Below are 26,705 nucleotides of genomic sequence, written 5' to 3'. Positions count from 1 at the left end.
TCAGCCATAAACACAATATATTTTTTATTATCATTATCACTTTTTTGTTATATATAAATATTTTTTTTTTGCTTTATTTTTGCATTCTGTGCACTCACCGGATACACAATCCAGACATTCGCTCGCATTTAAGTGGACCTTTTCATAATTGAAAAGTCCGACACCGATCTTCACTGCAATGAAATAAAAAGAAAAAAGAAAATAAATAGGATAAATTCCCCCGTATAAAGGACCGTCAATAGTCTGACTTCCAACACAGTAGTATATTGAAAAGCTTTCTCTGTTATTTTAAAATAATCGAAACAGAAAGAAATACAGAAATTTGGCATTATTCTGCGACCTGGTGGTTTTACAGCGGCTACATGCACACACACACACACACACACATATATATATGCGAATTTATGTCAATGCATTGAGTTATAAGGCGATGTGCCTTATAAGTTATCTGCACATATGTGCAAATAACTATGTTGTTTTATAAATCATGTTTAAACATGCGTTGTCTGTGTGTACGATTTGTGAAACGTCTATTATTTGCCGTGAATTATTTCCTATATTTGAAAAATTGAGCCCCCTTTTTTTCTTTCTTACAAAACATTCCATTCCTCGTCACACACAAACTGTCCAATGAAAAGTTACTTAACAAATACTTGATTGACTTTCTATCACGGTCGCGCTAGTTATATATATTATTTTTGTCCTGCCGGCATCAATCATGTACCGATATAATTTTATTACATAATTACCATGTCGGGTCGCGGTAAAGGAGGTAAAGGACTAGGAAAAGGAGGCGCCAAACGACACAGGAAAGTTTTGCGTGATAACATCCAAGGTATCACCAAACCAGCTATCCGTCGTCTTGCACGAAGAGGTGGTGTCAAACGTATCTCTGGGCTTATCTATGAAGAGACTCGTGGTGTGTTGAAAGTTTTCTTGGAAAATGTAATTCGTGATGCAGTCACCTACACCGAGCATGCCAAGAGAAAAACTGTCACAGCTATGGATGTCGTCTATGCCCTGAAGAGACAAGGACGCACTCTGTACGGCTTCGGAGGTTGAGCAGCTTCCATTAGAAATAACAACAACGGCCCTTTTCAGGGCCACCAAAATATTTCAAAAAGATTCTGATATTGATGTTATATGCAGCAAATAACTTCTCTAATTAAAACACCCATGGCATACAACAATAACATTTTGAGAATAATGTTTATCATTTTATTGTTATAAATCACTGCACAGTAGACACCCAAGAAAAAACATATCTATGTACAACAACATTCACTATTAAAACTGCTCAAAAAAACAACTATTGACTAAGACTGTGTATTGCACATGCCGATTAGTGAGTAGTGTTCAGTGTCGATTTCACACATTTCGTTGTAGTAAGGTGAACGCTAATGTACTTTTACCGCCGATTTTATTATTTTCAATTAAAAAATTCAAACATCTGTACATGTATCGTAACTATCTACACTTTTTGAAAGAAATCATATTTATTTTATTGAGCCTGACTTGTAATCAACTTATTAGATGCGTGGCTTTCATATGTAAAGGAGTTGATTCTACGGCGAAGAAATCTTTTCAGTCTTATTTTTCTGATTATACGATTTCTGTGTGCATTTGTTCTTATTCAAGTTCAGAGTATAAACAGTTTTGCAACGTATCAACATAAGAATCTTTTTGAAAGATTTTGGTGGCCCTGAAAAGGGCCGTTAAGTATGAAGACCGTCACTGCAAGTTTATTTGCTGCTGGTGTACTTTGTGACGGCTTTGGTCCCTTCGCTAACAGCGTGCTTGGCTAATTCTCCCGGCAACAGAAGACGTACAGCAGTCTGAATCTCCCGAGATGTAATAGTTGATCTTTTATTGTAGTGAGCCAGACGCGAAGCCTCGGCGGCGATTCTCTCAAAGATATCATTGACAAAACTGTTCATGATTGACATTGCCTTTGAAGAGACACCAGTGTCCGGATGGACTTGTCGGAGAACTTTGTAGATGTAGATTCCATAAGACTCCCTTCTCCTTCTCTTCCTTTTCTTGTCACCTCCGGCACGTGCAGCTTTCGTCTTGGTCACGGCCTTCTTTGCTCCTTTTGATCCAGTTGCTTTAGGCGGCATATTTACTCTCTGATAATAACACAGTGAATAATACCCACTAGTTCGGTCTAATTTCAATTTAAAACGACCAAGTGGATTGAAATTATGTTTGCGCGAACCTCGCGGAAAACACCAAGTACAAGCCAGAACAGTGATACTGATTGGTTCATACATATGATATCATTCCAATCCGTTTGCATCTATAAATGGAAAATTGCATATTTTAAGTATTACGTTTATTTATTTGAAACTGAACAATTCACAAATAATACAATATGTCTGGACGTGGAAAGGGAGGCAAAGCCAAATCTAAGGCCAAGAGCAGGTCGTCCCGTGCTGGACTTCAGTTCCCTGTCGGTCGTATCCACAGACTATTGAGGAAAGGCAACTATGGAGAGAGGGTAGGCGCTGGAGCCCCTGTTTATCTCGCCGCTGTTATGGAATATTTGGCCGCTGAAGTTTTGGAATTGGCAGGTAATGCTGCCCGTGACAACAAGAAGAGCAGAATCATCCCCCGTCACCTCCAGCTGGCCATCAGGAACGACGAGGAACTGAACAAACTGCTCTCCGGTGTCACCATTGCCCAGGGTGGCGTACTGCCAAACATCCAGGCAGTTCTATTGCCCAAGAAGACTCAAAAGGCTGCAAAATAAATAATTTAGTTCTTTGAACTATCGGATATAACGGCCCTTTTCAGGGCCACCAACACTTTTCAAAAAGATTCTTAAATTGATGTGTGTACTTGCACTATAAAACAACTAAAACTAAGTTTATAACCACCCCCCCCCACTCCCTCAGCTTCCCTATATGCCTTTTTTTTCGGCCGGACATAAATACGTGTATTACTATACACAATAACTATGCAATTCAAGAATTAATATGCATTTCACAAAAACAAAAACAAAAAATATAAAAAAAATAAAAAATAAAAAAAAAAATAAACAACGTTAAAAAACGCAGCCACGCGAGGGCATCGTAGAGTTTCAGTTATCTGTTGTGTGTGTAGAATTCTGGCCCTCTACTAAATGTGCATATACTTATCCGTGCATTTTCCTGTGGGTTGTATGTTTACTAACGCGAGTCCATATAACTCATTTTAAGTATGTGTTTTATGCAGGCTAGTTCTCGATGAAAAGTAGAATGGAGTACTAATTCAAAGAGAATCAATTTCCCATTTACCACGTACTATAACTATTGCACACAAGATAAATAGATTCTTAAAAAAATAATTTGTATTTTTTAAAATTAGTTTGTTACTAAAATATTTTTTGTAAAAACCATGATAAATGCTTGTAGTAATAGTATGTACTAATTGCTACAGAAATGTGACTAATTGTGAGTGACATCAGATGTAAGTTGGTGAATCTAATTAACTATTAATGTAATTGTTTTTGATAATCTTGATAACATGTCATCAAAGCTCAAACATGAATAGAATGGTGGATTGAAAGTTTTCCCAATTCCTCCAATGAAATTACCTGAATGATAACCAATCACAGTGAGTTTTATTGCTTCGACCGACCAATAATGAACTTGCTTGTCAAATTTATACGACGACAAAAGCCGACCCTCAAGGCTACAGTATTATCACCGTTCGGTTATTGAAATCATACATCGTTCGTAATGGCTCGTACAAAGCAAACCGCTCGTAAGTCCACCGGAGGAAAGGCTCCAAGGAAACAACTGGCAACTAAGGCTGCTCGTAAGAGCGCACCCGCTACTGGAGGAGTCAAGAAACCACACAGATACAGACCTGGAACTGTCGCATTGAGAGAAATCAGAAGATATCAAAAGAGCACCGAGCTTCTCATCAGAAAACTCCCATTCCAGAGATTAGTCAGAGAAATCGCTCAGGACTTCAAAACTGATCTCAGATTCCAGAGCTCCGCCGTCATGGCACTCCAGGAAGCTAGTGAAGCTTACTTGGTCGGTCTTTTTGAAGACACCAACTTGTGCGCCATCCACGCCAAGAGAGTCACAATCATGCCCAAGGACATTCAGCTTGCACGCAGAATTCGCGGAGAACGTGCTTAATGTGTGACTTTTCACATTATGAAAACGGCCCTTTTAAGGGCCACACAAATCTTCAAAAAAAGATTTTTAAGTTGATATGTAATCCAGTCTAATAATACACGAATAAAAAATGTAACACACCCTTTTTTTACACCTGTCTGTACCTAGAAAACACCAAGTAATTGCGCCTAATAAATAAAGGCATACCGTTCAACAACCATCTTTCCCTTTCCGAAAAAGTTTTTATCTCACATATTTTGTATAAGTTTATACGTGTACAAATATTCTCTATCTATTTTTCATAAAATGTGATTTCAATAGACCAAATTGCTTTCTCGTCATAGCGTTGACGGATTTACAATACACATGAACTCATTCCATTTATACATTTGGAATAAAAATGTAATCGTTGTGTGCAACTTTCATGCATTTCGTGGTAATTTTTTTTAATAAATATGTGTTCATATATGAATGTAAGTGTATCTCTGTCCATGGAAACACCTTCCCTTTATGTTTAAAAATTCAATTTAAGAATCTTTTTGAAATTAAGCTAACGTTTGTAGAGATAGCGTGGACTAAGAAAAAAACACTCTAAGGTTTGAAACGAAACAGTGGTCTATTGACAGCTGTTTTACTGCTTTTGCCTGATTCCTAGTATTCTTGTAATCACAAGGGTTCACACAAAGTGAACATTTTTTTGTCAATTTTACACCCTAAAGTAATACATTGTCAAAGAATGCAACGTCAAAACCGATTAGATCGGGGTTTTATCTGCCGTTGAGTTAAATTTGTTTATGCTAAATTTTGCACTGAATTCAATTACGGGTAAGGGCTAACATTGCTTCGAGAAACAACGAAAATAAAACATTGCGACCAGTTAATGCATCTATGATTATATTTTTATTGAAAATACACCTTACAAATTATGTCTGCAAAATTTTATCTTTCCAGAACAATTACAGTATATGTTGATATGTATTTGAAAAGAATTCACGTCTCAAATCGAAATTTTTTTCCTCATCAAATTTGAGCAGAACTGTCCATATTATATTCAAAAGGTTAAGCACCAAAGCATGCTTTCGTAAACGCAGTTGCTTTGTAAGTTTTATTTTTTTACTTTAATTGCTCATGTACGATGCATTAATCTAAAAAATGAAACTGTAAGAGGTAAAGTCTTTAGTGAAAGCGTGGACTAAGAAAAACTACTCGAAAGTTTGAAACCAAACAGTGGTCAATTGACAGCTATTTTACTGCTTTTGCTTGTTTCCTAGTATGCTTGTAAGCATAAGGGTTCACACAAAGTGAAGTTTTTCTGTCTATTTTACACCCTAAAGAAGCACATTGTCAAAGAATGTAACGTCAAAACCTATTTGATCAGGGTTTTATCTGCCGTTGAGTTGAATGTGCTTATGCTAAATTTTAGACTAAAACAATTATGGGTAAGGGCTAACATTGTTTCGAAAAACGACGAGAATTAAAGCTTGCGACCAGTTAATGTATCTATATTTTATTTTTCTAGAACAATTACAACATATGTTGCTAAGCATTGGAAAAAAATGCACCTCCCAAATCGAAAGTTTTTTTCTGCGTCAAATTTGAGCACAACTGACTATCTTATATTGAAAGGTTATGCACCAATGCATGATTTATTTAACGCAATTGCTTTGTAAGTTTCATTTTTAACTTTAATTGCTCCTGTACGGAGCAATTAAACTCAAAAATGAAACTGTTAGAGCTCTAGGATTGAAGCTAACGTCTATAGAGATAGCGTGAGACTGCTCCAAAGTTTGAAACCAAACAGTTGTCAATGGACAGATATTTTACAGCTTTTCCTTGCTTCCTGGTATGCTTGTAACCTTAAGGGTTCACACAAAGTGTACTTTTGTTGTCAATTTTGCACGCTAAAGAAGTAAATATTCAAAGAATGCAACGTCAAAATCAATTTGAACAGGGATTTATCTGCGGTTGAATGTGTTCATGCCAAATGTTTTAGACTACAAACAATTATGGGTAAGGGCTAATATTGCTTAGAAAAACGAAGAGAATAAAAACTTGAGTCCAGATAATGCAACTATTATTATATATTTATCATAAATACACCATATAAAGTATGTCCCCAAAATTTTATCTTTCTAGAACAATTACAACATATGTTGATAAGCATTTGAAAATAATGCACGTCTCAAATCGAAATTTTTTTTCCGCGTCAAATTTGAGCGGAACTGACCATCTTATATTCAACGGTTCAGCACCAAAGCATGCTTTATCACTACTAAGTCATTGAAGTCTGAATAGGGTACATTTTGTTCTTGTGCTAACTTTGTCTTCACTTCTCTTAATAAGTCTGAAAAGTACTTGGATTGTCTCGACGGAGTCTAACCTTGTCCAAACTAGTCTCACCTAGTCTCGACCATGTCTCGACTTGTCTTGACACAGTCTTGACTTGTCTCGACCATGTTTTTACAAGTCTTAACTTGTCTCGACCAGTCTCAAACAGTCTTACCAGTCTCGACTAAGTCTTAAACTGTCTCAAAAATTTAATCGAAGGCTCGAACAGTCTCGACATGTCATGACTTTTTATCAATACAATTCTTAACTTGCCTCGATTATCTTAACCATGTCTAATCTCAACAATTTTTACATGTACAGTTTCTTGATTTGCTTTCTGGATATCTTCAATTAATCTTAATATTCAATTAGGGTCACTATGCATACCTCTTAACAAGTTTGGATCAAGTTTGCATCAAGAATGTTTGGAAATTGTCCTATTTTATTTAAACGTGGGGATGTTTTATGTATTTGAAGTATATTTTTCTGAATAAATATACTTTTTATTCTAATATCTCAATATTAGACATACCTTTATTTTTAAATTTCATGACTTATTGGTATTTTGTGAACTTTGTACCTTTAATTTAAATTTTTGTACGCAGTTTCTTTTACCTTTTAAAGGTGGCTAGTGCTCACTTATTTGTTCTTGTAATTTATGTTTAGTTTGAGCCACTCCATATCATATATTTTTTTTAATTTTTCAACCCTGTGATATACCTAAATAGTTGTTGGCCTTGAAATATTGTATTTTACTTTGGCTTGTAACTTATGAAATAATGAAAAATAAAAATATATTTCATTTTCAAAAGTTACTTAAAATTACACAAACATTCCCACATTTTAACAACATTGCATACGTATATTTAGAAAACTTTAAAGTTTTATAATGGACTAAGAAACTGCCATATGAGGGGTACTATCCCAAACATGGGGGAGGGAGTAACCTTAACCTGAGGTCTTGTAACCTCTGTCAGTCGGTGTGGTGGAAGTTACCCCGATTTCAACTCTTTTATGTGGGAGATTTAGAGTGATAAACTTTTTCCATCAAAAAAAATTCTTGTAAAATGTTTATTGTTTTGCTATGCAACATTTACATTAACCCACTATGGTAGATTAAAAGTGATTGTTTTCCTGATTTTTAAACATTGTTACTTATTTTATAATTAAATAAACATGCAAAGTCTTGTAGCACATAAAATACACTGTTGGAGTTATTGTTCAAGTCTAACCAAGAATGTTCAAGTTTCACATGTAAAAGATAAGAGGTCCCACATACTGCTACACTGGAGCTATACAGTCCTATGGTTGTCATTCACCATTTTCCAAGTTTCTGCCTTTTTTCAGGTGACATTTCGAGTCAGTTGTATATTTAAGACCAGATATAAGTTAAAATTTTTATCCTTCAGTTTCATTTGCCATCATTTTGATCATAATCGATTTCCCAAAACATGCGGTGTAGTACACAATTACAGGAGTGCCAATCTGCCCTTGTGCCCTTGTCATTAAATTAGATAATAAAAGACTGTACAAAGGTGTAAACAATAGCTATTTACTCTTTAATGAACTGTTTTAAGATGTCAAGATGTCAAATTCAAATATTAATAAATTTGTTTTGGATGAATGTTGAAGTTGAAGCATTTGTTTTAGCGCAACCCTTGATTTGCATGGAAACAGGAAATATTAAGTAGCACTCCACTTAAGAATCATGCAAAATGTGATTCATGGTTGGAAAGCCTACATATTTTTTTTTTAATTTTTTGTTTAAAATATCATAGTGAACTGAAATTGATATGTTGCTTATATTATCCTTGATCATATGAGAAAACAATCATATAGAAAGTACTGTAAAATTCAAAATTAAGGGAGATAACTGTAAGTGACACTAAAATATACAATAAAATCTGTTAGATTTTCCACGTGGATTATCTCAGAAGAGCAGACAGATTGGAATGAATAATTATATACATTTCTTCATATAGACCTATAAAGAAACTTAATAACAGAAATAAAAATATGTAGCCTTTTTTTTTTAGGTATATCACTTTTCACAAAATTTGCACAGTTTTTACAATACTGGTAACTGATACTTCAGCTGATTTTGTTGAAAGGAACCAACACATCATATTAATCAACAAATGAGTAAATTCTACAAACAGTTTAAAACTGCAACAATATTTTTTAGTAGAGTTTTCCTTAAAGAATGGGCATTTACCGGTACTCTCACAAGTTTATCTTCAAATGGTCTTTTTAGTAGAGTTCTAGTATTTGTGGTACATGTATATTTTATAAGGTGCTGGAGTTTTTAGCACATACAGGAGACACAAACTTTGCGGGAGGCTTGGATCAAATGCGAGTCTCCTGCCAAATTTGGGATACTGTTTACTGGAACATGCACATCAGTGTTTCATTTTGTTCAGACACTGACTTCCGATAAGATACTGATATTATTTTATATCCTTATAAAATGACACTCTTATGTTCATGTCCTTAAGATATAGCATGGCATGTACATGTAATGCTGATGTGAGAGTGGTACAACATCTGTGTAATGGCATTTTTTTTTACTTCCATGTCATTATATAATACAGTGTGAAATTTTATGGTGTCCATGTGGTATAATTTTTTTTCCATTTGAATTATAATTCCTAGTGTCCTCCAAGATTCACAGTTATGATTATCAGAGCATAAATTGCTACCCTTATTGTAAATACCCAATAATGTTGCAGTGATTCACATCTGAAGTATTTGAGAAGGTCTTTCACCACAAAAAAGAATAACACAATTTAGTTCAGAAATCATTTATCATTACTAAGCTATAGAACAGGTACATATATTAGGAACTTCACATAGTAATACAAATTAAATCAAATTCCTTATATTTTATGGTATGTTGATACAACACTTCCTTACATTTGTAAAAATCAATTAGAAAAACAAAGCCAGGGTTTAATTTAATGTACCACATTTATCTACTATAAAGTATAATACTCATGCATACATAACCAACTTTCATAATATATGTCCGTGTCTATACATTCAAAAACAAGACTTTGCCTGATTCCTCAGCAGATACTAAGGGATTACTAATCTGATCAAACTGAACCACTGTCTTTCCATCAGTTATATTGTCTGTCAAATAAAACATTCCATGCTTTATTGTTTGTGGATAGGTTGACAAATTCACCCATGTAGAAACTTTATCTAGAAATGAATGTTCGAAGATTTTGATGATCTGGCCAAATACTAAATTGTCATTTCCGAAACGTACATACACTATATAGTCACATGTTCTTGTTGAGTTCTGGTTTTTGGTACTAAAATACACATTTCTCCTGCTTGATTTGTCGAAACGGGTTTTATAGCTGACACTCTTCACAACAGGGTCTATATCACTTAATTTAAAATCAACATTGCTAGTTTCAGAATATCTCTTGAGCAGCATCTGTCTCTCTTCAAAGTCTAGAAATCCTGTTTTTGACGTCATGCATGGTGATTCAGTCCCAATCTCGGACTGTGGCTCACATTTAATGGAATCATCAGTCAAACGTTCAGCCAAACGTGCCAATGATGACTTTCTACTTGAGTCAATTTCTACACCTCCACTAAGGAGATTATAAGCACTCCAGTCATAAATCTAAAATGACATACAAATAATTGTTCAAATATAATATACAGATTATAAAGGTCAAATTCTGAATGTTACAAGATAAATAAAAAAATATGATAACCTTATCTACGTCCTTTTCATATAAAAAATGTTATCAAAAACTATAAATAGCATCGCAGGCATGAAAAATCCTAACAATCTAAGTTCTAACTGTCAGCAAAATATTACTGAAGCTTCATCGTTGGTATTGAAATAACATCCAACTATGTATTATGCTGATCACATTACTTCAAATGTCATATCTCACTTATATATAATAAGGTTTGCCATGAAAGCTGTAGAATAAAATTAGAAATAAAAATCCATTTACCCCTATCATGATACAAATATACTGGTCTGTTTTCCATAAATGGGAGTACAAGTTTGTTTAAAGCAATGTAGATATACTGAAGAACATTTACATACACTGTATGTCTGCATTACTGATGCGTTTTCGTGTCCATGACGAAGAATTTGTCTTGCTATCCAACTATTGGCACTCTCCAGAGGATACAGCCAAGGATCATATAAAGGCCCAAAGTCTCTGAAACCTTCAGGAATATACAAATGTGTAGTCAGGTTCTGTGATTTAAATTAGAGGATTTTCATTATAATTACTTGCCATTGGCAATAGAATATGTTTACATGTGCATATTTTATACATGTATGTGCCAGTATTTAAAACAACACAATAGGCCTGTACAAGTTTGTATTCACATTTCTGAAGAAAAAAATGTATTTAAACAGTTTTTTGTCATTTATTTTTTAATACAACTGCTGTGTATGAATTGGCATACATGCATTTACAATACCAAATACCAAAGCAATGTTGTGTATGAATCAATAGATGTATATTACATACCATAGAAAAGCTGTGTATGAACTATGAATTATTATACATGTATTTACATACTATAACAATGTTTTGTATGAATCCTCTTACATTTATTTTCATACCATAGCAATGTAGTACATGTATTAACAAACCACACTGGCATAAAGTCTACAGGTATTTTTTGTTGTTTTGAATCCTCAAATGATACTGTTTTGAAATTATCAAGCTTTGCATATTACAGCACAAGTATGGGGTAACTTCTTATATCACAGGAATTGGGCAATATTTTTTGTTTCAGCTATTATGTGATTGGGTCTGAAATACATGTACCGGTAACCCCAAAATTGATAACAGTATTCATGGATTACATTTTTAAGAAATCAACTTAAGAATGGGTGTAATTTTTATGAATTTATAGTTTTAAACTTAAATTTATATAAATCAAAAGCTAAGAATCCAGAAAATACTTTTACTTACAGAAAACTTGAAAAGTGCATAACTTTGCTTCTAAATATATTTTTACATACTTTATTTATGATATATTAGAATTGGGATGCTTTTGAAACACAAGTGGAACCACCGTTCCTGTTTTCCTTAGATGTGACAGTCCTTGCTGTGTGAATGCTTACACAATTTTCTTACCTGTAATGTCAATGGAAAATCTCGTTCTAGTAAGGTCATTGCAGTACTTGTGTCTCTAATTAATGAAGGCAGTTCATCTCTACTAATGTTTGGCTGAACCAGTGTTTTGATCACACCAAACAAACTGAATAGTGTTGACTCCTGTTCTTTGCCAAGTAATTCTCTCAAGCACCATGCTGCTACATTCTTTGTGATAAACTGAAAATATAAGTAAAAATACATGCATCATTATGAAAAATGTTATGGGAGATTTTCTGTTAAGACTTTAAGAATGTTTCTATAAAGGAACATTAATATAAATATATATTGCCACAACTTATAAACATCATACAACAAGGTATTTCAGTAAACAATAGAATAAGTATCAAATTGCAACATTGTCTGGTAAGATTTACAATGTAAAATTGCAAGGAAAGTTTTGACATTTTACAAAGTTCAACTTTACCTGTTGTTTTCCATGCATGGTTCTAAGAGTCCATTGTCTGGTGAAGTGATCAGCTGGAGTATAATCAACACCTCTTGGGTACTTGATTTTAGAAGCTCTGTTATCAGCAATCTTCAACTTTTCCTTACTAAGTCGCCATTGGGTTTCTGGAAGTTTATCTTCTTCATGGTGGGTATCAGTTTCAGTAGTTGTCATATCTGAAGAAATAGAAACCACAATCTGATGATGTGCAATAAATGATTTTGGCCTAAAAAAGATCACGAAGAGCTACATGAAGTGATGACTTCTTTGAATAGTCTTTGGCATTCATTTGAAATTCATATAGAGTTCCATTTAAAGGGTGCAAACTACAGAAATTTGCATCCTGACCCTTTATTAAACTAAAAAAATATATGTAGAAAGAGACAACTGAAACCTAATTGAAAAAAAACAGGCTTTTTTAAAGAGAAATCTAACTTTAAATAGTTCTCCAAATCTAAAGAAAAAAAAAACATTTGATAACCATAAACAATATCTGAAAATCTGATAGTATAATGCAGGTATGAATCTGTTATCAAAAAAATTCAATATAGGATAAAAAAATCTTCAAAAAAATTATGTTTTTCCAAAAGAAAATATAATTTCAGATACCAGAAAAAATAATGAACCACATGATGATCGTGTAGCGGTACACTTAATTACCTTTTTTTATTTCTTTGCTGCTTTCCCTAGTAAAGGAAGGTCATCAGTCTGTTTCCTCTTTTTAGATTGACCAACCCATGTAGAAGGAAATCTATTGTAGGTTTTCTCACATTGCCTCACTTTGATCGAGTCTGTCTTTCCACTGACCAGGTCAAGAATATTTCCAGTTACATCTGATATTGTATACATCCTATCTGTGCATTTGAGAGGATCTATCAAAGTACGAAAGTTTATGTAAAGGGTGCCTACCTTTAAATCCAGTTTCTTTCTGTAGTTTCCCTTGCTGGTTCTTGTTTGGCTTACTGTCAAATTGTCTTCTTAACTCAAGTTCTTCTTCTTATGTTGAAAAGGGTTCTGGCTTTTCATTCCTTATCTCTGTTTTCAAAGCAAAAGAGGTAGTATCATTTCTTAGGTTTGACTCTAGTGGAAGAAATTGTCGATTTGTTAAATAAATGACTTTGCTCATATCAGGATTTCTAATCTCAATATCTGTACAAAACATACAGGACCTAAGATCTGCTTGTCCAGAACAGTGAAGGAGCTTGGAGAAGGCGGGTATATCACAAATATACTGCAATAAAGCATTCTTAACATTTACTGGTGATTCCTTGTAAATGTCATAAAGGTTATTCTCAAGATTTGTCAGCAGCTCGTCTACAAGTATGTTGATATATGGATCTAATTATTTCGGTCCATAACCATGTAGGTACAATTCCTACCAACATCATAGGACCAAGAATGTATCGCAAGAATGTCTTGTGGAAGACTGATCAATGACAGCATAATAGGCCACATTGATTTTTGAATAGCACTATTTTTATTAGGATTCATACCGTCAGTGAAAAGAGCAAAAGGCACACAATGGGGTTCATCTGTATCTTTGAACACTCCAGCACTTAAATGTCTTTGGAAAATATATCCATCAGTATACCCACTCAATTTACCATTTTGTATCAACTTGTTTGAATACAGCACTTTAGCAAGATTTTTGTTCCAAACCACCTTGCAATCCTGGCAACAAAAGGCATATAGTGAAATGTCTTTTTCAGTCTATTGTTATTGTAAGTCAATGACTCATGACACACTGGACATTCACTTGTCTTATCTTTAACTGGGAAAACTGTACAGTCATTTACACAACACTTATACTGATGTATTGGAATCAGAAATGGGCGGATCATGTTAACTGCCTCCTGAAATGATGATGGAAGGAGATTTTGCTTAGGCAATGCTTCTTTCTCGTGCAGGAGACATTGGGAAAGGGCTGTTTTTGACATTCCATTGTTTGTGTCAAAAATGAACATCTGTTCAGAAATAGCACTGCAATGTTCTGTTTGATCCTGAATACAGTGGTAGCTTTAATTTGTCTGTTCCCTTCCATGGATCATTCGTACCATAAGTTGTTGATTTATTGTCGCAGCTATGATGGGTCTTCTCATTTTAAGCATGCTGACTTACAAGAAGTTTTATATTCTATAGAAAGTTTTTTTGTTAACTTCTTTACCCCTGCACATACAGCAGGAACAAAATCAGATGTCTCTTCTACCTTCCATACCATATGCAGATACTTTATGGACAAGGTTTCTGTATGTACAATCACTGAAAAAAATTAAATACTTGTTACTTAAGTGTATATATAGTTGCATTTGCAGGGGTGATACCCCTTCATTTGATTGAGGACATTGTTAAGTTTGAGCAAAATTTATGCAAAAATGAGCTGATAATAACATGGAACCTCCTAGTTTTATTTTTTTTACCAGAGCAAACTTTATTAAATATCTGGATCCACCCCAGGTGATTTGCATTATAAATTAAGGCAATGATGATAGCAATATTCAATAATAATTAGATACTGGTAAATACATGTATGTTACTGAAGTTTTAATTAAATCATTTCATTTAATATTATGCAAAGATCACATTGGGAGGGGCTTTTAGACTTAGTCCTTTTTTTTCCTATGAAATTTAAACCAGCAGGGTCTACAGGTTTGACCCATCATATCAAGAATTTTTTAACTGCTGAATTTTGCTGTATTGTTCTCATTTGATATCTCCTAAAATATAGGGGCATCATTGAAGCAACTTAAATTAATATACATATTCTTGTATCTCAACAGATTTAAATAACTCAATTCCACTAACATGACCAAGAACTTGGCAGAATCATAATTTCATCAGTACAAGTACTTAAAAAACTGCCAGAACATCATGTATACAGTGTCTGTGTATAACTGTTATTTTTATCAAAAAAGTGTTAAAAATGTTGTATTTCTCATGCAAAAAGTTACATTGTGTAAAAGTAGTTTTGTGATCCCTGTTGAAAAAAAAAATCCTGTGATCATAATGATCAAAGAGTTCTTTGCAGTTTGTTGTTACTGCGTTCTTCATTAATTATAGGGGTATTAAAACCAAACAATCGTTAGTAAATATTGACTAACATCAATATTGCAAATGGCTTCTTATAACGAGCTTGGAGTAAATTAACAGAATGACTTCAAAAGATGCCACCTGTATATATACAACATTGATATTAAATTTTCAAAGAACCAACATTTTATTGGACAATTAACCTCACCAGTCTTATAAATGCCTAAGCTTAATAGATCCTGATTGGTTAATTAATTTACGTATAAATCTTTTTGATGGAATTAAGTACTCATTTTAAAAAGTCATTTATGTGAAATATGAATCAACAGCCGCTTTACACAGACTTGTCAAATACAGCAGTACCACAGAGTGCTCTGTTCAGACAGAATACAATGTGTAGTTACCAGCAGCCTTACACACCGAGATCTGCATACCCACAACAAAGAGTGTACAATCGTGTGCTAAGTCAACCTTTAACTACGGTGCTGTAAATGTTGTGCTGCATTTGTTATGACTGGTAGTTTCAAGGAGTGTCCTTGCAACTCACAGAAGACAACAGTGTCTACACAGACAGACAGTGTTCTCCTCAACTTCCAGAAAGATGACTACTTCAATGTAAAGAGTTCAGCTATCAAAGTTTTACAGGTAAGGGATATGTTTATTTGCTTTACAGTTCAGAACTCCAGGTGAAAGGAGGGGGAGTGGAGTAATTACTTTCAACTGAAATGGGGGAAAACCCTGATTGCTTTTTTTTCTCAAACAGTCTTAAACCCTAATAAAAAATGATTAAAACCCGATCAAGAACGTAATAATGGTAATGTGGGGAATAAGATGTACTTAGAAATAGAAATTATCTTTTTTAGTGATCAGAGGCAGCCCCATATTCATCATAAGTGGGAAAACTTTGTACAACCCTACAATTGAGAAAGAAATTCTTATATGAAGCATTTTGCACAAAGTTTAAGCTCAAAACTGTTCCTGCCTCACCTTAATTTGCATAGCCTATACTACAATAAAAATCTATACTAAAATTTAAGTGTAAGCTACATGTACTTGTACCATAATTTGAGCGAAACTCTTTATAACTATACAGAATATGATAATGAAACTTTCCAAAGTATTTAGAATCATGAAGGCAATCATATGCATTTTCTGCTGTTTTTTTAAATTGCTTCATATTTTTAAATAGCAGTATATAAATATGTTTTGCACTTATTTTTAATCTTCAATCGCTTAGATTCTTAATATATTGAAGTTTAACATAATGTTATTTCAATGTGAGATTTTAACTTGCAGTGTAACTTGTGATGAACTGGATGTCTGTATACCTGTTTCTTGTTTTTTTGTTCAGATTCTATGGGGAAGAGAGGGCTTAGGGAACCCAATAATATTAAGCTTGTGAAATATTTTTTTCTTTCACTGCCAAATATCTCTGCATGTATTTATATATAGCATATGTAAGCTTTTTTGTTTCATTATGTTCATGTCTGACTTTCTACACACAAATGTAGTACTTGCAACTAGCTTAAAACCATTCAAATTTCCTCTGATCCTGCAATTCTCCTTTTTTTAATTAGTTATGAATATGTTGAGTTGCGATATCCAAATAAAAGGAGGGTCACAGTTTCAGAGGAAATTCGATCTAAGTTAAAGATTAATATTATTTTCCGAAAAAATCCAGCCATATCTCTTTGCATTTTATAAAAAATAAAAACTATCACTAATACATATATGTACTACCTCTTATGAATGTATGGTTGATTCTTACAACTGAATACCATTGTGGTTCTGTTGACTACATGTAAGTCCTAATAAGTTACCATAGATGAGGACATAAATTCCAAATTATACTCTTTGATATCTACATGTATTCACAGGTCTGAGTCCAAATTATCTCAAATATTTATACAACCCCAAAAATTGTTCACTCGTATATTAGTTTGGATTTGTTGTGGTCATCTGGAGACACTTGGTTTTTGTGAAAATTTTAGTATTAGTTGGTTGATCTATATAAATTTTAAAACAAGGTTGCAAACTACAACAGGAAGGTTGGTATAGATTTTTAGGGTTAGAATTAGGGGCATAAATGGGTCCCAAAACAAGAGGTTCATTGAATTTAACAATACAACTCTAATAAAAGTATAACAATGCCTATGATATTGTTTCACAATATTCTATACCACAATAAACAGACTTGTATTGATTGTTTGGGTTGTGACTTAAGCCAAGTAAGAATAAGGGGCCTCAAACAAGTATTTTTCCCCATGATTCAAGAAATAAAGGGGAAAAATACTTGTTTATTTCTGGTTTGGTTTTGAAAAAAATTTGTAGATGTCACATCAAAATCCTTGCCTGCATTTTTCAATTGATTTCAAACATCTTTCACTGTTTACAAATTATAAAGGAAGCCATACCTAACAAATCATATTTTTTTTTATGTTTGGTGCATTTTCAATTTTTTTTTTATAACATTCCTTATGAAAGTCCATGCCTACATGTTTCAATCAGATTTCAGATAATTCATACGGTTTTTGAGTTAATAGGTGCAATTTTTAAACTTTTTTCCAATGGATGCCATTTGAAATCCAAGCCTAAATACAAAAGATTTAAGAAGTATGCCTACCAAATTAACCCTATTTTTTGAGATAATGAAGTACAAAGTGATCCATGAATACACTCTAAAGCAGACCTTTATATTTTATATTGAATTTCAAAATGTGCAATATTGTGTCCAAATGATTTATTGTGTCCATAATGAACTGTAAGTCTCTATGTTAAGTGTGTCAATAGTTAACATTGTGTCCACACTTGCGGAGTTTGATTGTCTGTGGTTGTATCATGCTGCATTTGGCAAAGCTTTTTATTTTAACTTGGACACATTCTTGTTTTGTAGGGTTTCTCATTTTCTTTCAATTTGTTTAATTGCCGAGGAGTTTTCTTCACCTATGTATGTTATGGCGAAAGTTTTAACATTCACATTAGTTAATTAAAATTTTATTTGGAATTTACTTGAGTACCCACATGTTTAGACAAAATGTTGCACTTGTCTCTATTACTATGTGCATGCATCATAAATAAAACATGTTTATACACTAGTAAACTTAGCTACATCTTCCAGTGACATTATTCTTGTAGGATTTAGGGGGCAGGGATTTGATGTCAGATAAGAAATTTATGTTGCACAAGTACAAATATTTAGTTTTAATTCAGAAGCAACTGAAATCAATATTTCATTTTGAAAAAAATGCCTTGTTTAGTAATTGGGGAAACATAGAATCATTATTATTCTACTTTTCATTGGAGGAGTAAAATATTCCTTTCAGAATTTGGAACATTTTTTAAAGATCACTCTCACCTTGCTAATAAAATGGTTGATGCTTCAGTGATTGAACAAAGACGTAATAATAAATCATAAGACATGGTCCATTTTACAAATAATTTTTTCTGTATCAATGCCAAAAACATCATTCTGTACAAAAAACATTGTGATTTTAGGATTTGAGAGCAAAGACAAATATTAGCTGTTTCAATTTGCAGATATATTCCGTTCCAAAAGTAACAAGCTCCGCATACTCTCTATTACGGTTCAAAATGTCAACAAAAGAGGGTCTCTCGTGGAAAATTATCGAAACTTCAATAATAAATGTAATTTTTCCAGCAAATTTGGTATCAGCATACGGGAAAATGATGCCGGAATCGAACTAGGTAGGTGTGAAATGCACAATTTCAACTTGAAAGTCGTTACAAGCGGTTGATGGGTGATACTCCGCGGTACCGCTAAATATCCAACTTTTTGTATGGCACCTCATTCTGACCCCAACCCGACATATCAATATCCAAATGAAAAAAAGGAGGGTTGCAGGGTCAGAGGAAATTCGGACTACTTTTGAATAAGGACTTGTTCCAAAATACAAATATAAATATTTGTGTTCAAACACATTAATAGTTATGAAAAATACACAAATCCAAACATACATAAAATGACAATTGTAATAAAAAACTATACTGAAAAACTTGAGTGGAGGTGTCTTGAACTAATGCCTTATTTAATTGACAAGGCTGAACATTTATTTACATGTGTACATATTCAATTAAGGCTTTGATAATAATCAAACAGTTACTGTTTAAAATTAAAGACATATTATTTTCTGCTATAGGGTTTGTAAGTCTCGTTCTAGTTTCAGTTTCCCTTCTGGAATTTTCGATGTAGAACGTATTGAAATCTGAAGACTGATCTGCATTTTATTGTGTACTTCCAGGAAATTAAAACGCTGCTTCACAATGCAAAATCTTCTATTTTATGCTATTCTTAACATTTTTATCCTTTGGAACTAGATATTTGTCATTTTTAATCAGTATTTTTACCCAAAAAATATACTTCACTTTTAATATTGAACTCAATGCTATGTTAATGATGAATCTCCATACATTTGAATGGTACACTAGGACCCATCCTTACGAAGCCGCGGAGTCACATGACAAGACTTACATACCTTATTGAGAAAAAAAACTTTTGTCATTGTTTTTTTTATCTTGTTTATGAGACATTTCCTGGGTACTTAATAGGCTGGACAGTGTATGAAAAACTGCACTTCATCTTCAATTTGTGAAGTATTGCATAAAGTGCAAATACAGTTACTTTTGGGGATATTTTGGTAGCGTCCCCTCTCAATTGCAAGAGAATGAGCACTTATCCTAAATTTACAAACTGTGGATCTGTCAGATTTACATTTGCATACATTCACGTAAGCAGGTCTACTTTTTGATTTGTATAAACTTTTATGAAAGCGTAGTTTATTTTCTCTTAAGCAGCTATATTGATTTTGATTAGCTTAATCGAGTATTCTTTGTTTTAGATTTGATTTATTTCGTTTAATAACATGGGTATTTAATATCAGGAAATCCCATTCCAATATCCAAATTCCGGATTGTTGATACCTATTTCTTATTTTGGGGGATATTATTATTATATATCTTATTAACAAGTGTGTATTTTGAATTACATTTGTGTTCCCAAAATTTGAATACTTATATCATTACTTTTGTTGTTAAAGGACATCTATTATGTTCTGCAAGACATTTGTTGCTTTGCTTTATTATTTCTTTAATAAACTTTATGTGTAAGTGTTCAAATGGGTCTGTGTCTTTAAAGTTGCAATTAATTCACCATACTTTACATCCATACAAAATGATGGGGTTGATTAAAGTATCAAATAGTTTTTCTAAGAGGGAACAAGGATTATCCAATCCTATTGATTTCTTTTTCTTAAACCATGCTTTTCGACCTTTTTCCATTAGAAAGTTGGTGGAAGTGTTTAAATTACCAGTATACTTGATTGTAATTCCTAAATGTCAGTATGATTTTTTCTGTTTCTATGATATTTCTATTAAATGTTAATTTATTCAAATATGATTTCCCATTTGAATTGAAAACTCTAACTTGAGATTTTTGTTTATTGACTTCCAGTTTCAAGGAAGTACAGAATTTATTCAAGATATCTAATGAATTTTGTAAACCTTTATAACAGCTATATAAGAGCTAGATAACAATATAATGTCATCTGCATATAGGAGGGAGTTTATTGATATGTCCACAATCATGACTGGGTCTGTTAACCCTTCATCAAGGTTGGAAATAAGATCATTTTTGTATAGGTTAAAAAGAATGGATTCCAACATCCCCTTGTTTTACACCACTTTTGGAAATGAAATATTTATATCTGCTAAGCCCTTGATGAATTTTTAATTGACAGATTTTTGGTAAATATAATAGATTATATTAAACATACAAAAGGGAATAAAATGTTCCCACTCTCCATACAGTGTCAAAAGATTTTTTTACATCTATTAAACTAGTGAATACCGTTTTTGTTCTTAGATTTGTAAGTTTCAGTTATAGATTTATGTGTAAAAATATGATTGGTTATCCTAGATTTCTCTTTGAAGTCTCTTTGATTTTCATATATTAGTATATTGTCATTGACAATATTCATGGTCCTATTGAGTAAGATTTTATCAAATAATTTCCCTGAATTGGAAGTCAAAGAAATTCCTCTCAAATTGGACAGGTTGGATTTATCTCCTTTCTTGTGTATAAGTAGATGTAGTTTTCGTTCGTAAGTTTTGGAAATTGGCCTTTCATAAAGATAAAATTAAAGACTTTTAGAATTGATTCAAGTAGCTGCTGGATGCTATATTTGATCAATACATTGGGTATGAGGTCTAGATTCACCATTTTGTAGGGATATTTTACAAGCTTTAGTTATCTCATCCCAATAAATAGTTTGCTATAAAGGTCACCAAGAGATACATGTAAGTGGATAGATATATTCATGATTGTCCCATCTATAATTTGGAAAATGCTATTTTTAAGGGAGCAGTAATAGTAGTACATGTAGCTGCTATCTTGAATTTTGTTTAATTTAGTTCAGTTTCTGAGAGATGGTGGGAAACAAAGAGGTGGGACATGATGAAACCGAACAGAAACAATTTTTTTTTAAAGTTAAAAGAAATTTAATTGATGGGGGTATATTTCGACCCGAGGGCTTAGTTCTGACCTGGTCATTCATATTTTACCTGACATATTTATTCTTGATCCATGAATTAGAATAAAAATAAAAATGTTAATATTAACTTGTATGGTTTAACATGGGTGATGAATTTATATCAATATGTAATAAGTCTATAGTCCTCAGTGAAAAATATTTTGATTTCTTTCTAATAACTAAATTATAGGTGTTGGCCATGGGGAAAATTTGCTACCTATACTTTTGTTAATTGTACAGTGTACATGTATGTCATGATTTAGATGATTTTTTTCAAGAATCTACAAGTTTCCAAAATAAAGACTGCATAATCAACCATCTACAAATATTTGAAGTTTTTAACAAAAATTCTGAACTAAGTTCTCTACATGTACATTTAGTATTTCCAACGTTTTCTGTGCAAATTTTATTACTACTTTTTTCAAAGGGAAAGGACAGAAAAATGATACTGAGCATGTAAATAACGTAAAATCATATTCTATGAACAACTTTGATACCAATACTTAAGGAGAAATTTAAATTGTTAAATGAATGCATCTTAGTCTTAGATGATTTCTTTCATACACTTAAATCCTTTGAGAAATCTGTTCTGGGAAGCAATTTAAGTTTAATATTTATATACACATAATAAAAAAAACATGTATAACAAATGCTGTATTTGAGAATAATTTCATCTGGTCGATATCCAACAACTACATGTACAATGCATGTACTTTATAGTGCTATAAATAGAAATGTAGATGTATATTCTCTTCAATGATAATGAACAATTAATTAAGTACTATTGAATTAATCACTGGTTAATAAAGGGAAAAGTGATATTTATTTCAGAAATAATAAAATAAAATAGGAAGTTTATATCTATACTTTTATATGCATGCATAAAATAATAATACTCCTACCAAAAATTTTCTTCTGTCACATGCTGGCAGGTAAGTACACAATTAAAACTCAAAAGAACAAATAGCACTCGAAACATTTAGCCAGGTTTCCACCAAACAAATAATTAACTGTTGTCCAACATCGACTCAGTTCCATTGTACATGTATTTATTACATCATCCAAACTCCTCCCTAAAGCTATTTGTGTATAACTTAATTAACATGACTTATACACAAAGAGTTAAACTTTCCGAAGTGATATATAATGTAGCTGTGTATAATATTTTAATACACAGGCCAGAGATTTAAAACAACTTATATATTATGATGTAAATTGAAATATTAATTCTATAACTTATGAAATAGCATTTAAAAGTTAGAGTTATATAAACTTTATATCAGATAATTATTTAGACCCCTCAAAGAGTAGTGAGAGACAATTAATGAGTGAATGAAATAACAAAAAATAAGATATGAAACATGGCTAAAAGGAGTATGATACATCATACTAAAATGTATGATGTTCTTGAGGATTCTGTATGTTTTCAAGCATTTCAGCACATCCTAATTTTTTCTGTGACTATTGTGATTTTTTTCCATAATATTATGAGTTTTTTTTTGTTAACCTATTACATAAAGTAAATCTTAAATCTGTATACAGAAAATAACATTTGAACATGACATGCCTATCATTCTCAACATGATGATTGTTTTTTTTTTTATCTATCTGGAATACCAAAAAGTCTCTATGCTACATTGATAACTTCTCAATCTTCTTTTAATAATGTCACTATAAACCAGATATTGATAACAATATTTTTGGAAATAAGAATGTTAACACTAGTACTGCAGGTTTAACTTGGCTAAGTGCAGAATGTTCACCTTGATCTCTGGAAACGAGCTTATGTATTTGGTATTTATTTTGTGTGTGTGGGGGGGGGGGAGGGGTGCTGGAACCATTTGAAATTTTGAGTCTGTACACAGATATACTAACTTTCTGATGTTAAGGCTTATTTTCTTTTCTGTTCTTTGTTCAGTTCACCAAGAGATTGCAAGTCTTGCTGACAAAGCTTTAGGAACCCGTGTATTTAGTATGAAACGGATCAACTCGAAGTTATTTTTTTTAATATTGAAACACAAGGCGACTAGATCTCAACGGTTTTTACACTTGTAATACCCCCTGCAATACAAATGTCTTGGTAGGTTTGGCATAGTGGTCTGTTTGTGTAAAACTTCTGTTTGTGTCAATCTCAATAGCAACACCTGCAGAATTCCCATACTATAAATAAGAAATGAATAAGTTTAAGATTAATAACCAAAATAGAGATGTGCATTTTGTAAAGGTCTGTGCTATCAGGAAATTGTTTGATGTGTCAATTAAATATGGTCTGGGAATGGGTTCTTGGTTCAATAGTTTCTGTAAGAAATTACATACAAAATGATACATTTCTTTTGCATTTCATTAGGCCTAAGTCATGTTAGTAGGGCATAAGAAGTAGGCTCATTGTATAAAAAAAACAATTCTGCTCTGTGCTTGAAATGCAATAATTGTTTCAAGGAATTCTTCTTTCAGGCACAGTTATCAAGGGTGTTACAGACCAACAATCTTAACAGTACCTTAGACCATGGCTTTGAAAATGCAGTTTCGAGCATCATTGAGTATATTTCTGACCTACCTAATCCTCCATCCACCAGAAGCCAAGTCCGTAAAAGACTTACAAAGAAAATGTACAATACCAGAAGTTATGATGCTGCAAGGTAAATATCTTAATTAATATAACATAAAAAGCGAATTTTGTGTAAATGTTCTTTCACATGAACCACAAAAGTGCAAACTGGACTTATAAGCTATCCGTATTCGATTATATTTCGAGTTACTGTAAGCATGAAAAGGCAATTAATCCAAATATAGTTACAATCAGAACATTTCTCTGGCAGGAGTAGTTTTGATTAATGCTAATGAATAAATAGATAAATAAAATTTCATAAAAATGGATTTCTGTATAAGTTTTAGCTTTGTAACGCTAAATTCCAGATTTAAATTGTCTGTCAAACCAATGTTAATGTCAAGTTAAATTCGGTCTGTTTTGGTGACATATGAGACATAATATATCACTATTATTGGTCAAACGTCCAGTAAAAGCAAGAATGTGTGATCTGAAATGATTCATACAAGATTATGCCATGGGATAAGCGACAGAATGTTAGATGCTTTCGGTAACCGTTTGATTGGCTAATGTGCCAACTGCATAAAAATGTCAGTGGCTTTTCTTTGGAGGTAGGTAGCTCTTTCAAAGCATTTTGTGCCCATAAGCTAAAACGAGAGTTCAGTTACAAAGAAGACATTAAAAACCACAGTTTTGAAACATGATTTCATGAATAGACTTATATCGGTGTAACATTTGTAAACATTTATTATAAATGATTGATGTAATATGATTAATGTACATAGATATACATGTAGTTGAAACATCAAGGAGTGGTTACTCATTGCATGCAAACATAACTTAGCTACACCCACTTTTATGGGTAAGTCAGCATATTTCATCAATGCTGTTCTTGTCTCAAAGCTTCTATACCTATTTATGTTAATTCACTATCAAATTTATTTGTTTTATTTTTCTCAGCAACCAATAATGCCAACTATAGATTTTAGGGCACATAACCTCAGCTTGAGATCTTATCAGTTGCCTACCTTTCTTACTCAGCTGTAGGGGAAATGTATCATCTGAAAATGCTTCTGTTAAGCCAGAGGTAGAGCTGAAGGCTGTCTAGAGGTGCTTTATGGTGGTGCAATTTTTATACATCGGGTTATAACTTAAGTAGTTACAAGTAATTTTTATTCCTAGCTTAACAAGTTTAAAGGGCTAAAAATTGCTTCATTTGTCATCAGATATGAGCTAAACTGCAACATCATTGAAAATACACACAAGAAATTATGCTCTTCATGCACAAAATGCCTTTTTTTGTTTGTTGAGAATGAATGAACACAAAAAGGCGTAGAAAAAGACCATCTTTGTGCATTTTGATGTCATAAGATCGTACAAACAATACCTACACACTTCTAGGAACCGGCTGGGGCCATATCAAAAGTTTGTATTTGTTACAAGCCATGGATTAGTGTGCTTACTGAATTCAAACCTTTTCCATTTCTTTTATTGTACTAACTCTTCATTTGTTTTGTAGGAAACTAGCTGCAGAACATGGTATAAGTGCACAAATATGCCAGTCAGTTGCAGTTAAACGCTCCCTCACATTTCCAGAACAAAGCATCAATCAACCTAGAGTAGAAGTTGCTCAACACCAGGAGGACAGATAATGCAAGCACGAGTTATTTAATGATTATAACAACACCAAGCCCTGCCAGCTCAAAATCAAGTGTTTCAAGCAGAGGCAGTGGACAGAAAAAAAATTGTACACTAGTGTCACAGGTGCTAAGTTCTCTGTTGGCGATACAGTTTGTATCGCACGTTCAAAAAATACCTGTGACTACGCCAAGGTTGAAAAAGTGTGGCAAACCAAGGTAGATGTTACATACCTTAAAAAGAACAGTATTAATTTAGTGCCATGGTACCTGTCTAAGGACTCTTTATACACAGAGAGTGTTCACATCAACACATTTTTGCAATTAAGGACAGACCATGGAACTGCAAGTCTACTATGCAGTGAGTGAAGGACAATTAAAAGACATTGTTTTAATTCCTATATATATATATATATATTATAATGTTATCTATTGGGTCACTATATAGCTTCCACATTTTTCAGTCGTTACTTATTCAATTTCTCAAGTACAATATTGCTGATTAAATCCTAAGAGTATATAGAATCTACTGAAAGTGATTGTATGCATGCATTGATTTAAATTAGGCGGAGTAAATTTCATTTAGGTATCAAAAAATGCTATTGTTACATACTTTCCTTTTTATGTGCTTAATGCAACTATAATCTTTTGTGCAGAGAATGTTTTGAAATTGAATTTCAACCGTCATTTGAAATTAATCATGTATTTTAGTAAATGATAATGATGAAAGACTATAAAATACATGTAATATTGTTATGTGTATTAAATCATTGATTGTACCCTTAGACAATTATCAATTATTTTTCTTATTTTCTTTCATTTCTGTTAATACTTTTTTCACATTGTCCTTCCATCATGTTTATGAATGAATTTAAATCAATTTAAACTGAATATACCCTGAAGAAAAACAAATAAA

General features: G+C 32.7%; 3 protein-coding genes and 2 pseudogenes across 4 annotated transcripts; 3 read left to right on the top strand and 2 right to left on the bottom strand.

The window, feature by feature from the left end:
- Positions 1–750: 750 nt before the first annotated feature.
- On the top strand, positions 751–1,062 carry LOC148600289 (histone H4). The gene has a single exon (XM_088558128.1). It carries the CDS (start codon positions 751–753, stop codon positions 1,060–1,062), a length of 312 nt encoding a protein of 103 aa, XP_088414254.1.
- Positions 1,063–1,742: 680 nt separating this feature from the next.
- Positions 1,743–2,120, bottom strand: LOC148600288 (histone H2B pseudogene; annotated as a pseudogene).
- A 70-nt stretch (positions 2,121–2,190) lies between these two features.
- On the top strand, positions 2,191–3,208 carry LOC148600287 (histone H2A-like). The gene has a single exon (XM_088557747.1). The coding sequence runs from the start codon at positions 2,375–2,377 to the stop codon at positions 2,750–2,752; it is 378 nt and encodes a 125-aa protein (XP_088413873.1). The 5' UTR covers positions 2,191–2,374; the 3' UTR covers positions 2,753–3,208.
- Positions 3,209–9,225: 6,017 nt separating this feature from the next.
- On the bottom strand, positions 9,226–14,497 carry LOC148600286 (uncharacterized; annotated as a pseudogene). Its single transcript, XR_015917884.1, has 6 exons — positions 14,450–14,497; positions 12,662–14,123; positions 12,012–12,208; positions 11,567–11,764; positions 10,516–10,671; positions 9,226–10,077 (listed from the first exon to the last, which is right to left on the bottom strand). The product of XR_015917884.1 is annotated as an uncharacterized LOC148600286 (transcript).
- A 1,052-nt stretch (positions 14,498–15,549) lies between these two features.
- On the top strand, positions 15,550–26,158 carry LOC148600285 (uncharacterized). Its single transcript, XM_088558127.1, has 4 exons — positions 15,550–15,704; positions 24,059–24,243; positions 25,672–25,771; positions 25,877–26,158. The coding sequence occupies exons 1-4, from the start codon at positions 15,570–15,572 to the stop codon at positions 26,156–26,158; spliced, it is 702 nt and encodes a 233-aa protein (XP_088414253.1). The 5' UTR covers positions 15,550–15,569.
- Positions 26,159–26,705: the final 547 nt, after the last annotated feature.

This window comes from Perna viridis, chromosome 13 (genome assembly GCF_037379345.1).
Source record: "Perna viridis isolate PV_CMFRI_1.1 ecotype Kerala chromosome 13, ASM3737934v1, whole genome shotgun sequence".
Lineage (NCBI taxonomy): Eukaryota > Metazoa > Mollusca > Bivalvia > Mytilida > Mytilidae > Perna > Perna viridis.
The sequence above is the reverse complement of the archived record's forward strand: the minus strand, read 5'-3'. Positions and strand labels throughout refer to the sequence as shown.

What these genes read in the sequence shown, in the direction of transcription:
- LOC148600289 (XM_088558128.1), top strand. Translation starts at nt 751, where the DNA reads ATGTCGGGTCGCGGTAAAGGAGGTAAAGGACTAGGAAAAGGAGGCGCC.
- LOC148600287 (XM_088557747.1), top strand. Translation starts at nt 2,375, where the DNA reads ATGTCTGGACGTGGAAAGGGAGGCAAAGCCAAATCTAAGGCCAAGAGC.
- LOC148600285 (XM_088558127.1), top strand. Translation starts at nt 15,570, where the DNA reads ATGACTGGTAGTTTCAAGGAGTGTCCTTGCAACTCACAGAAGACAACA. An exon ending in CAGCTATCAAAGTTTTACAG is followed by an intron (nt 15,705 to 24,058) that starts GTAAGGGATATG and finishes TTCTTCTTTCAG; the next exon opens with GCACAGTTATCAAGGGTGTT. An exon ending in AAAGCATCAATCAACCTAGA is followed by an intron (nt 25,772 to 25,876) that starts GTAGAAGTTGCT and finishes TGTTTCAAGCAG; the next exon opens with AGGCAGTGGACAGAAAAAAA.